Source organism: Bos indicus, chromosome 14 (assembly GCF_029378745.1).
Source record: "Bos indicus isolate NIAB-ARS_2022 breed Sahiwal x Tharparkar chromosome 14, NIAB-ARS_B.indTharparkar_mat_pri_1.0, whole genome shotgun sequence".
In the NCBI taxonomy this organism is placed as follows: Eukaryota; Metazoa; Chordata; class Mammalia; order Artiodactyla; family Bovidae; genus Bos; species Bos indicus.
The window spans coordinates 64,039,364-64,052,373 of NC_091773.1; the positions used below are offsets into that span (position 1 = coordinate 64,039,364).

Below are 13,010 nucleotides of genomic sequence, written 5' to 3' on the forward strand. Positions count from 1 at the left end.
GAAGATGCATGTAATCGGGAAATAGCAGAGGAATTGGCAATTGGGCACATACAAACTGGAGAGGTTGCTGGCGTGTTCGCTGAGGGCTTGGAAGAGACTATATTTCCAGGCTGGGAACGTAAAGAGGGGAGAGTTCAGTTAGACTGCTGAAACCAAAACAAACAGAGACCGGATTTGAAAATTCCCTGAGCAGACAAAACCAGTCCAGTCACACAAACAAAGCTCCATTCCACTTATTTCATGAGACCAGCCTGACCTCGGTCATATCTTGTTTGGGTCTCTGGAAACCATGAGCAAAATTTCCCAAGGTTGATGTGAGGCAACCCTGGACCAGCTCCCTAGCATTTAAAAATAATTCCAATATTATCAGTTTTCTGTGAATCAGGCATTTATGAGAAATCAGCCTCTCCGTCCTTAGGGCTTGTCTTCTTGAGGGCACACTTGTGGGGTTTTCCATTTTATATCCTCCAGTTGCCTTTGCAATGCTTTCACCAATTCTAACCTTCCAGAGAAACATTCAATGAAGAATAAGAAGCTATGAACAGGAGGGGGTCAGAAAGTTTCTAGGACCTTTCCAAGGACGGGAATTCCCTGTACTGGGGTCCTGGGGTCCTGGTGTCAGCTGGCTTCTGAGCTGATGATGGGACATGCTCCCTGCTGGGCTCCCAGCCTTTGAGCCTGCCTCGCCCTGAGACCCTGGGCGCTTCCTGTTGCATCCTGGCTCCCCTTCCCAGCCTGCAGATTTGAGCTCACCTGCACCCTTTTGTTTGCACCCTCAGATTAGGAAATACCCCTTCTCTAGGTCTTGCTCTGCTCAAGAATGATAATTTTATAACTTTCTTCCTAGCTGAAGTCACCACATACAGCCTTTTCTTGGCTGCTGGATTGTGACCCGTTTGCATGGTATCAGCAGCCACCTAGCTGCTGAAGCCATTCATTGAGAAGTTACTATGGTTCCTCCTCAACCTCCTCCTTAGCCCCCCAAATCCTACTTCCACTACATCCCATCTCTCTGCTATTCATTCACCCTCCCTCTTTGCTCCTTTCCATCCCCATGCCCCTAGCAGCCCCCCAAACTAGTTTCCCTGCTTCCAGTCTGGCTAATCTGTATTGATTTCTAGAATGATCTTTCTAAAATGCATCAAGGGCTCTTGATGTTTAATACTTGAGGGGTTTTATACCGAGAGACCCCAGAACACAAATCACAGGTCCCTAAATTGCCCTCCCAGGACTAACAAAGTGGGAGAAAGACACAACAGAAGAAGATAGTAACAGTTGGTGTAGGGAACACAAACTCAGAGACTTCGGGGGCCAGGCACCTAAGACAGGGATGCAGCTGCAGGTTGTAAGCTAATTTGCAAATGGTTGGACCTGTAGAGACCTGGAGAGCAGCCACCCTCCTGAAGACACCATTATTGACATGTTTTCCATACACTGGGCTCACTGGCCAAATTAGACATAACTGTAGCTGAAGTCGGCTGCTGCTGGGAATATGGGGTCTCCTATCTTCTGGGGTTAGGTCAAGTCCCAGGTTCAAATTACAGAGCTGCCCCATCCTAGCTGTTTGAGTCTGGGTAAGTTATTTAATTTTTTGAGTTGATGTCTAAGTAATTATAGGAATAGCTTGTGATCCATCAGCAATGGCGGTTATCGTTCTTCATCAATATTGGTATTGGTACTGATATTAGAGGGAGTGCTGAATAAATATTGAGTAGGGCAGTAAGTCTGGAGGGCTTCCCTTGTAGCTCAGATGGTAAAGAGTCTGTCTGCAATGCCGGAGACCTGGGTTCAGTTCCTGGGTGGGGAAGATCCCCTGGAGAAGGAAATGGCTACCCATTCCAGTATTCTTGCCCAGAGAATCCCATGGACAGAGGAGCCTGGCACACTACAGTCCACGGGGTCGCAAGAGTCAGACACGACTGAGCGACTAAGCATACACACAGGGAATAAACCTAGGGTTCCATGATGCCACCTGTTTCGGCCAGTTTCCCTTTGTAACTAATAGCATAAGTTGAATGAGGTACTTTAACCTCAGATAAATGAACTTCCCTTCTTTCATCACACTGGCCAGTGAGAAATTCAAACCCACGGCATGGACATCCTTGGCACTGGAAGTAAAACAAAGTAAAGGAGTTTCCCTAAAAGGTAAATCGAACACTTGTGCTGTGTTGTGCTTAGTCACTCGGTCATGTCTGACTCTTTGTGACCCCACGGACAGAGGAGCCTGCCAGGCGATTCTCCAGGTAAGAAACTAGAGTGGGTTGCCACGCCCTCCTCCGGGGGATCTTCCCAACCCAGGGATCGAACCCAGGTCTCCCACATTGCAGGCAGATTCTTTACCATCTGAGCCACCAGAGAAGTCCAAAAGCAAATACTTGGCCAGGCACTGCTGTGAATTCTCTTCCAGGGAAGTTCAATAGCTGGTATAAAATGTAATTTGCATTTTGTAATTAAAAAGTATTGTCTGTATCTTTTCAAGCGTACTTGTTACCACTCTCACGTCACCACTCTCATTTCACTTCTCCAGCTATCCTGCTGGGTTCTTTTAAGGACCAGCAACAAAGTAAAATCTCTTTTTTAATTTTGTATACATTTGTGCTAATGTAGTTGTACTAGTGGTATTTGAGTTTTGAAGCATCATTAACGTATGTTAAGAAGGAAATACTATTGTGTCTCTTTTTGTGCTGATTTTTCCTCTTGAAAGAAGGTGTTTATCTATGTCTTTATAAATTGTAGAAAGCATCTCTGTTCTCTTTCTTCTCACTCCACTATCTTCCTTGGCTTGTAAGCTTCCTGTTTTCACTGAATGAGTCAGAGAAAAGAGGAATCTAATTTGAGCGGATGTGGGTCTTATTTACTTTAGGAAAGGATGACTTTGCAATCTATTACTACTGGTGCTCACTCAGCCCCACACACAGAGGTGCCCTGTGGTTTGGTTTGGACTTTTTGTTTGTTTGCTTATTTTTGCAAGGGCCTAGGGAAAAGAGTAAGGTAGAAAGAAGGAAAATGGGGATAAACATTGAGTAAAAGCCGTGAAAAGTTCCCAAGCTCATCTTTATTTTCAGAGCTATATTAAGAACACCCACTCATACCATCCACCTCTTTAGACTGTCTCTCAAGGTAATTTACACGCCTCAGACAGGAAAAGTACCACTTTGAGTCTAGCATTTATACAACTGCCACCTTGAGAACCTGGAGCCCTGGTTAAAAGGTCAGCTCATGAACAGAGCTGTATAGGTGGACTCTCACATGCTGCAGAGGTGGTCCAGCGAATTCAGACTAGGTGTGCAAAGAAATCACCCAGGAACCCTGCCTTAAAGAGGGGTGGGCTGGCTAAGTGGAGAGGGAAAGGGCCAATGGAACAGGAACGTTCCTGCTGAGGGAGGGTGAATGGACGTGAAATGTTACAAGGTTACGGCCTCAAATGAAATCATCTGTGTTGAAATGAAAGCTGTTGGAGGTAAAGGTCAAAGAGGAATATGAAATGAAGGCAGCCTGTGCCCAGGATCTGAGGTTTCACTGAGCAAAAGCCACGTGAATTAGACTTGACCATCACAGCAGACAGCAGAGAGAAGGAAGCCTGGGGTATCACAGGTGGACATTATCCTGTATACTTTCATACGCCAGCCAAGTGGTGGGGAACATCCCTTTTCCCAGGATCTGGTAATCCGGCCCCTGGGGCAGGCAAGTTGGACCAATGATCGTGGTGAATGGCTACTGCCCCCAGGGGACAATAAAGACCAAAACCATCTGGGAAGACGTGCCTGCATGTGAGATGGGACAAACCAGTCTCAGCTGGGACCAGTTCATGTCCATTGCAGGGGGACCAAGTTTTATTTTCTTTACTGTATTTTTTTTTTAATTTCTAAATTTTCTAAAATGAGTATGAACCATTTTTAGATTTGGGAAAGAGTTCTCTTAGTGTCTACTGCCCCCTTAAAGCTCTTTTTAATTGGCATTTACAGGTGGCCGCTCCTAACTTTTCCCTTTTTCTTGTCTTTGGTTAAAGGTGGTGTCACACAACATTGGACTGTGTCAGGAGCTGCTGGAATACTTCAGCCTATTTCTTATTCAGTTTTGCAAAGAAGGCAGGCTGTCTGGTAAGAAGGACAGAAGAGGTGCAGGCAGCCTGAGATGGTACAGGCTGGTGTGGGCAAGTGCTCAGCCAGGAGATGAAGGATTGCCACTGAGGGGCCGGTTACACTCACTTCAAAGGGAACTCCCAGTGTGTGGTCCCTACTATGACTCTTGGCTCCTGGACTGGACATCTGTTTTGGGGGGTTGAGGTTATGCCTTTGGGCTTCCCTGGTGGCTCAGATGGCAAAGAATCTGCCTGCAATGCAGGAGACTTGGGTTCGATTCCTGGGTTGGGAAGATCCCCTGGAGAAGGCAATGGCAACCCACTCCAGCATTCTTGCCTGGAGAATCCCATGAACAGAGGAGTCTGATGGGCTCCAGTCCATGGGGTTGCAGAGAGCTGGACATGTCTAAGGGACTAACACTTTCACTTTCACTGTGCCTTGGACCTCGGGGTGAGCTGGGGTGAGCAGCTCCAGAGACGCAGTGAAGTCAGGAGCAAGACGTCAGTTCTTTCCAGTAACTACACTTCCTCTGGGGGCTCTTGACCCCAGTCCTGCTATCTAGGCGCACCTTCATCTCTGCCCTGGCTGCTGGCCGCCAGCCATGCCACAGCCCCCTTGTCTGGAGTGCTGGACTCTGGGCATCAGCAGATCCCATCAGACCATCATGTCTCCTTGTTAAGGAATATTTGCTTGAAAGTGTGGATGGTATAATTCAGTTCTTAGATCCTTTAAAAAACTCTACTTGCAGTGAGATAGTGACCGATGACATTATGTTTCATATCAGTCAGTTCAGTCAGTTCAGGCGCTCAGTCTTGTCTGACTCTTTGTGACCTCACGGACTGCAGCAAGCCAGGCTTCCCTGTCCATCAACAACTCCCAGACTTTACTCAAACTCACGTCCATCGCGTCGGTGATGCCATCCAGCCCTCTCATCCTCTGTCATCCCCTCCTCCCGTCTTCAGTCTTTCCCAGCATCAGGGTCTTTTCCCATGTGTTTCGCTTTTCTCTGCAGTGCGTTTTTAGAAATTACAAGTTGTTGTTGTTGTTGTGAAATGGTATGTTACCTCTGAGTAGTTTATATATGTTCTCAGGTGCTTTGGGGAGGTGATTTGGAGGTGGAAGTTAGGAAAACCTCTTAACTTGGCCACCAGGAGCTGTGGTGTGCTGGTGAAGGCATTGGATCTCTGTGGACCCCAGTTTCTTCATCCGCATCACAATGAAAATGTCCCCTACTCAAAGCACTGGCCCCCCTTTTTTTTTTTAAATACCTGTGAAGTTTTTTTAAAAAATGTATTAGCTGCACTGAATCTTCATTGCTGCGTGGACTTTTCTTTAGTTGCAGCGAGCGGAGGCTATCCTGTAGTTGTGATGCATGGACTTATTGCGGTGGCTTCTCTTGTTGCTGAGCACAGGCTCCAGGGCATGTGGGCTTCAGGAGCTGTGGCGGGAGGGCTCAGGAGTTGCAGTTCCCAGGCTTTTGAGCACAGGCTCAATAGTTGTAGCGCACAGGCTTAGTTGCTTTGTTTGCAGCATGTAGGATCTTCCTGGACCAGGATTCGAACCCGTGTGTTCTGCACTGGCAGGCAGATTCTTAACCACTGAGCCACCAGGAAAGCCCAAGGCACTAGTCTTTTATGAGGATCAAAGGCTACTCATTTTTTGAATGAATTTTAGAAAGTTAAAAATTGTATACAAATGCAAGAGAATATTATTAATGTGATTTTATTCCTTCCAATATTAATGCTCTATTTTATCTCTTTAAAGCACTGTATGTAAACACTGTGTGTAAATATGTATGTATTTCAACCAGGAAGACTCTTTCTTCTTTCTCTAGTCGTGAAAAAATTGGCCGACTTTGAACTCCCATGTGTTAGCCTTCGAAGTTCTGAAGTGGAAAACTGCAAGGTTGGACTCAGGAAGTGGTGAGTAAGCATTAATGATGACAGAGTGTTTCGGGATATCTTAGCTTTGCTAATAAGAACTTGTCTGAATCTCACCACGTCCAGCTTACAGTCTAACAGCTGGACAGAGCTCAGGGCCTTGGGGAAGGTCAAGAGGAAAGCAGTGAAGGAGGGCAGGGCGAGGAAATGAACCAGAATATTTGTCCTAAAGAATAGGCTGTTGAGGATGACTTTCACTGGCTCAGATTAAAAACCTGAGGGATAGTATCATAAGGATGGCAACCATGAAGATAAGGCTGGGGGTAGGGGGACTGGGAATTGAAGCAGGTAATGGCAAGTAATTGCAGGGTTTGCTTTGGAATATATGACTGACTACTTAATTGAAGGAGTTTATTGATGATTACAAGCAAGTCTGATTTATCTGTTGAACTATGGCATTTTCTGAAGGCAGAGAGGACTCAGCTAATTTGCAGTGAACTTGAACTCTATGTATTCAGCTTACCTTCCTAATGGATTCCAATTATACATGCTTATTTACCAGAGCCTGACATATTTTCCTAGATTGAGAAGATGAAATCTAGGGGGAAAAAATCTGCTGTATTTTTGCAGAAAACACCTTTATTTCCCCCAGATACAAGGGATCCTATGGAGAACAAGTGAACAAAATAACAGTGAGAAGCAGGACACTCTCCATTGGCACGGGGGGCGGATTAGTCTGTATTTCCCAGTGTATATCACTGTGGCTGTCTTGGATTGCTTCTTTGGTTTACTCTCTGCTGGCCCAGTTATTCTGTAATCTGAACACAGAAGCTCTAAAGAAAGGCATTTGAAATCAAGGAATAGTAATAATCTTGACCTTGTGGTGCCTTGTTAGAGCTCCAGGCTGTGGCTTCAAATTTTGGAAAGGGATTCCCAGCAAGGCTAGAAGTTCATGTACTGCTATTCGAAAGTATTCTGAGAAATAATTGAAATATGTGGCAGAGAGTCCTGAGAAGGCAAAAAGGTTGCAGTTTTGTCTGAGATTTTAGTGAGTAACAGGTGGCTAAGCACAGTTGTTCCTGGGATCTGAATATGTGCGTCTCAGGGTTTAGCTCAATAACTCTAGCCATGTTATTGAAGCTCTCTAAGCCTCAATTTCTTTATCTGTAAAATGAGAATATTAATGATAGAGTCTATCTCAGGATTATAGTGAGAGTTAAATGAAGTAATCCTATGTGCTCAATAAATTTTGGTCATGTTTTTTATTGTTATAGTGATAATAATCATGATGAAAATTGTAATTAAAAAACAAACCCTCTGGATTAGACTGTTTTGTCCACGAACTCTCTAAGAGATGAGGATTCTGTCCCTCATCTTAAACTTGAATTAGAAATTGGGCTTTGCCTGGGTCTACATCAAATAGATAAACTCTAGATCATAAGTACAAGATAAAATGTCTACCCCATCATCAGCCTGCATTTCAGATCCAGGCAGATTGCCTTTGCTCGTGGGGACCAAGAGGAAAGGAGGGCCTATTTCAGCTCTTAGAGCTGAGGACGAGGTTACTGGAAGGGGCGAGTCTGGGGGCAGGATCCTGCAGGTCCTGGCCCTCTGTCCTGAGGGAGCCCTCACTAGGTGGGAGCAGGGAGGCTAGGTCGGCTACCACTTGCTGTGGAAGCCCCAGCAGGTGAGGGCTGTCGGTGAGGACAAGTCGAGTTTTAGGGATTTTTCTGTCAATTCCCTGATGCTTCTTGCTAAAGATGGTATAGTTCCTTCTAGACCAGAGGGTGGCCTGCCGTGGCCTCTCAGAGCTCCGGTCTGGGGTGAGTCTGGGGGCTCTCCATCTCTGGTGTAACAGTTGTTATCTCTGCCACATAGGGCACCTGGGGTGCAGGGGTGAAATAGCTAAATGGAACATACATAGGAACGCTTCAGTTGCTTCTCCCCAGCCGCTAGAATGAAGTTGATCTTCGAGCATCTGTATTTTCATCCTTTTCCTGGTCTATGACAATCCCATCATCTCCTCCCCCTCCTCTGCTGAGCTCCGTGATTCTGCTCACTCTGCCTTCAGACTGATGATAGACCAACCCTGGCGTACCCTCTCCTGACGGTTTCAGTCCGGTCTTGGCTGGCTACTGCATTCACATAGTATGTGTAACTTCACTTCATCCTGGCAATCCTGGATCTGCTAGACAAACATGAAGCTCTGCTATTTGCAAGTCCCTTTGCCAAGGTCCAGAGGGGCAAGGGGTCTGAATAGGACCCAGCCCCTGGGCTCAGAGATCTTCATATCTGGTGTAATACCAGCTTGATCAGAGCAGAGATCAGGGTAAATTCAGGGAGCTGAGGAAGCCCAGGGGATGGGTTGCTAACACAGCCTTGGGGAGTAGGGACCAGAATAGGAGACACGAGGGTGAGGCTTGTGGGAGAGGCCAATAAGTCCAGGAAGAAGGCAGGTGAGGGGAGTGGTCTTTTGAATGGAGGGAGAAAAGAGAAGACAAGGTTGGAATGTATAGAGTGTGGGCCAGGGGAGAGAGGTCAGACAGAGAACTGGAAATGAAAGTGGGATCTCCTATGAAGGGCCTTGGGAGTCAACAGGATAAGTGCTCCAATCCCTGGGACTATGAGCATCTGAAAGGTTCCTTGGGAAAGACTACTCCAGTTCACATGTGGAGTGTGGGACTGAGGGACACAACTGAGGCGGAATGTCTGGTGAGAAGGTCACCTGAGCAGCTCAGGCAAGAGGTGAGGCGGCCTGGGCATAGGACAGTGATATGGATGTGGGTACAGGGCAGATGGCTATACCGGGAATTGCCGGTGGGAAGGGGGCGTTGAGACTTGAGGCTTGATGTAAATGGAATGTGGACCATTTCCTTAAAGCCTTGTTTTTTGTGCATGTCTACTCACAGAGGGCACTAAATAGGCTTACAATGAGTCAGATCCTAAGAATCAGGCAGTGTGTTTTCACAGGCTTCTGTTGTAACAGCTGCAAAATCCTTGTATCTCCAGAGTTGGGTTATTTTTATTCAGATGAAATCAACCTTAATTTTGTTGTTGTTCATTCTGTTTATTGTCAAGAATAAGTGAGTGTAAATATATTATGGCTGACTTTTATAATTCACCAAGAACAGAGATAATGAAACATTGAGCAGAATTGAGTATTTATCAACATTATTTAAACACCTTATTATTCTGGGTCTTGTTTTCTTGCTTTAATTTACCAGTTATTTAAATGGTCTCATTTGTCTACCCATTTAGTTCATATTTCTCTCTTTTTCCCCTCAAATAAAATATAAGTTGAGCATGGACTTTGCTCTGTCTACTGATGTGTTTCAGGGTTTGGAATATAATAGTTGCTCAGTAAATATTGGTTAAATAAGCAGATGTTGGAGAAGGCAATGGCAACCCACTCCAGTACTCTTGCCTGGAAAATCCCATGGATGGAGGAGCCTGGTAGGCTGCAGTCCATGGGGTTGCTAAGAGTCAGACACGACTGAGCGACTTCACTTTCACTTTTCACTTTCATGCATTGGAGAAGGAAATGGCATCCCACTCCAGTGTTCTTGCCTGGAGAATCCCAGGGATGGGGGAGCCTGGTGGGCTGCCGTCTATGGGGTCGCACAGAGTCGGACACGACTGAAGCGACTTAGCAGCAGCAGCAGCAGCATAAAGACAATGGGAAACAGAAGAGGTCAGAGGTCACCGGAAGACTAGGCAGGCAGAAGACTGTGGCTGTGCTGGAAAAGGGGCCTTGGTTCAAGGCATTGAGGGCCACCAATTGAGAGAGCATGCCAACCCAGGTATGACCATCTACTGTGTCATAAATTAACTGAACACTCCTGAATCATGCAGGTACCTGGACCCATCCCTTGACGCCAGGCTGATGGACTGCAGAACAGCTGTAGATCTGATCTACATGCAGGTAAGGGGAACCAAGGGCTATCAGAACACCAGATATTATAGGCCTTGAAACAGAGAAGGTGTGTGTGGCAGTTCAGAATTCTATGGCGACACCTAGAAGAGGCCAATCCCTATAAACTGAAACTAGAACAGAGGTTACCAGGGGCTGGGGTGGAGGGAGTTGTTGTTTAATGGGGATAGATGTTTTGCTCGGGATAATGAAAAAGCTTTAGGTATAAAGAGAGGTGGTGGTTATATAACACTGTCAGTGTTTTTAGAGCCAGTGAATTGTACACCTCTAGATGGTTAAAATGTTATGCATATTTTAATCACAGTAAATAAACAAATATTTTAAGAGAAGTAGGGTTTGAGGGAAAATAATTCTACCTCCATTCTAACCATCTCTCCACACTGGCAGCTGACATTCCATCATCTAGGCTAATTTAATAGCCAGGAAAGGACAGCCCTGCTAATCTAAAGTCACAGAAAAACTGAAAGTGAAAGGCACTCAGTCACGTCTGACTCTTTTCGGCCCCGTGGACTGTAGCCCATCCGGCTCCTCTGTCCATGGGATTCTCCAGGCAGGACTACTGGAGTGGGTTGCCATTGCCTTCTCCAGGTGATCTTCCCAACTCAGGGATCAAACCCAGGTCTCCTACATTGGAGATGGATTCTTTACCATTTGAACCACCGGGGAAGCCAATTTAAAGTCACACATGGTCCCTAAATCTCACTTTAGCATAATCTTTTTTTCCTAAACCAACAAGTAGCGTACTTGTCTCCAGGGCCAGCTTCGTAGGCAAGTGGCCTGTGAGGCTGCACTGCCCCTTCCCTCCACGCTCAGAGGGGCCCCAGGCTTGTCTCACTCTCTGCTGTCACATCTTAAAATTCTTAAAGTTTTATAAAAGGACCACATTTTCATTTTGTACTAAGTCCTGCAAATGATGTAGTTGGTCTTGCCTTACTCCTGCCCCTCAATCCACAGAAAAGCACGTTTAGAGTTTGGCCTCCTTTCTTTTTCCGACTCATGCAGTGAAGGTTCTGCTTATCTGTCTGGAGGTCAGCAGATGCTGCCCCTGTGATGTATCGCCGGGCACCCGCACCTCAGCCCCCACCTCAGTCCCCTCATCTTAGCCCCCCCACCTCAGCACCTCAGCCCCCCACCTCAGCCCCCCACCTCAGTCCTCTCAGCGCCCCACCTCAGCCGCCCACCTCAGCCCCCCACCTCAGCCCCCACTTCTTCCCCAGCTCCCTGCCACTGTTCAACTTCACAGGGCAGCATCTTTGGAGGCCCATCCTTTCCCAGGCCTGGCTTAGAGAGTTCTGGAGGGAAGTTTGGAAGCTTCTTTTAAGGATTTCCTTGAAATTACCCAACAGCTTATTCTCAAGCCCAGAACGGTGGGTCGAATTCCTGGCCTATTCAAACCCTCCCAAGGTTTGAATAATAAATTATTTATTATTTAATAAATAAATAAATCCCATCTCAGAATAAATCTCACATCCTGACACTTGTTTTATTTTCTCCTTAGCATTTCTACCATTTCACTATATAAAAAATTTGAGTTACTCTGTCTCTCCCTGCTAGAATGATTTCTCCATGAAATTGGGGGTTTGTTTGTTTACTGCTATTATCTCCAGAAACTAGAACTATTCCTGACATGACCTTAGCCTTAATCCTTTTGGGGGATCCTACATTGTACTGCTGCTGCTAAGTCGCTTTAGTCGTGTCCGACTCTGTGAGACCCCATAGACGGCAGCCCACTAGGCTCCTCTGTCCCTGGGATTCTCCAGGCAAGAATACTGGAGTGGGTTGCCATTTCCTTCTCCAATGCATGAAAGTGAAAAGTGAAAGTGAAGTCGCTCAGTCGTGTCTGACTCTTAGCGACCCCATGGACTGCAGCCTTCCAGGCTCCTCCGTCCATGGGATTTTCCAGGCAAGAGTACTAGAGTGGGTTGCCGTTGCCTTCTCCGACTTTGTACTAATTGAGCCTCATAATAACTCTGTCAGGAAGTTGGTGCTATCTACATTTTTTAAATTAAGTTTATTTATTTGTTTTAATTGGAGGTTAATTACCTTAGAGTATTATGATGGTTTTTGTCATACATCAGTGTGAATCAGCCATAGGTATACATGTGTCCCCTCCATCCTGGCCATCTTTGTTTTTAAGAAGAAGAAATAAAGTTTGCTGACAAAGGATTGAGTAGGCTTAGACATGGAAGATTAGGAAAAGGGATTTAAAAACACATTTGCAGGTGGCTTTTATGTAGCGTGGTTCTAAACTGCTGTACTCTGTAGCTTTTCATAAGCTAAGGCAGAATTGAAGAGAGGGGAGAAGTTTCAGATGTTACTTAAAAAAAAAAACAGGTAAAACCCTTTTTAAATGTTAACTTTTATTTATTTATTTGTTCTTGGTTGCTGAGTCTTCATTGCTGCCTGCGGGCTTTCTCTTAATTGCGGCAAGCAGAGTTTCTCTCTAGTTGTGGTGCGTGGACTTCTCGTTGTAGTGGCTTTTCCTGTTGCAGACCACGGGCTCTAGGCAACAGTAGTTGGGGCTTCAGTGGTTACAGCTCGTGGGCTCAGCAGTTTCAGATCTCAGGCTCTAGAGCGTGGGCTCAGTAGTTGTGATGCATGGGCTTAGTTGCCTGTCGGCATTTGGAATCTTCCTGGATCAGGGACCGAACCCGTTTCCCGTGCATTGGCAGGTGGATTCTTAACCAGTGGACCACCAGGGAAGTTCCAGACATTGCTTTTAATGAGCTTTGCTAGGACACATCCAACACCACAGTTCAAAAGCATCAATTCTTTGGCACTCAGCTTTCTTCACAGTCCAACTCTCACATCCATACATGACCACTGGAAAAACCATAGCCTTAACTAAACAGACCTTTGTTGGCAAAGTAATGTCTCTGCTTTTCAATATGCTATCTAGGTTGCGGAGAAGGCAATGGCACCCCACTCCAGTACTCTTGCCTGGAAAATCCCATGGACGGAGGAACCTGGTAGGCTGCAATCCATGAGGTCACTAAGAGTCGGGCACGACTGAGCGACTTCACTTTCACTTTTCACTTTCATGCATTGGAGAAGGAAATGGCAACCCACTCCAGTATTCTTGCCTGGAGAATCCCAGAGATGGAGGAGCCTGGTGGG

The 13,010-nt window shown here is 46.0% G+C and overlaps 1 protein-coding gene across 1 annotated transcript in view; it reads left to right on the forward strand.

The window, feature by feature from the left end:
• SNX31 (sorting nexin 31) overlaps window positions 1-13,010 on the forward strand; it is an 81,612-nt gene that overhangs the window by 34,414 nt on the left and 34,188 nt on the right. Inside the window, exons 6-8 of the mRNA XM_019973477.2 lie at window positions 4,010-4,100; window positions 5,917-6,004; window positions 9,815-9,884. Coding sequence (XP_019829036.2) covers window positions 4,010-4,100; window positions 5,917-6,004; window positions 9,815-9,884 — 249 coding nt within the window. The remainder of the gene's footprint in view (window positions 1-4,009; window positions 4,101-5,916; window positions 6,005-9,814; window positions 9,885-13,010) is intronic.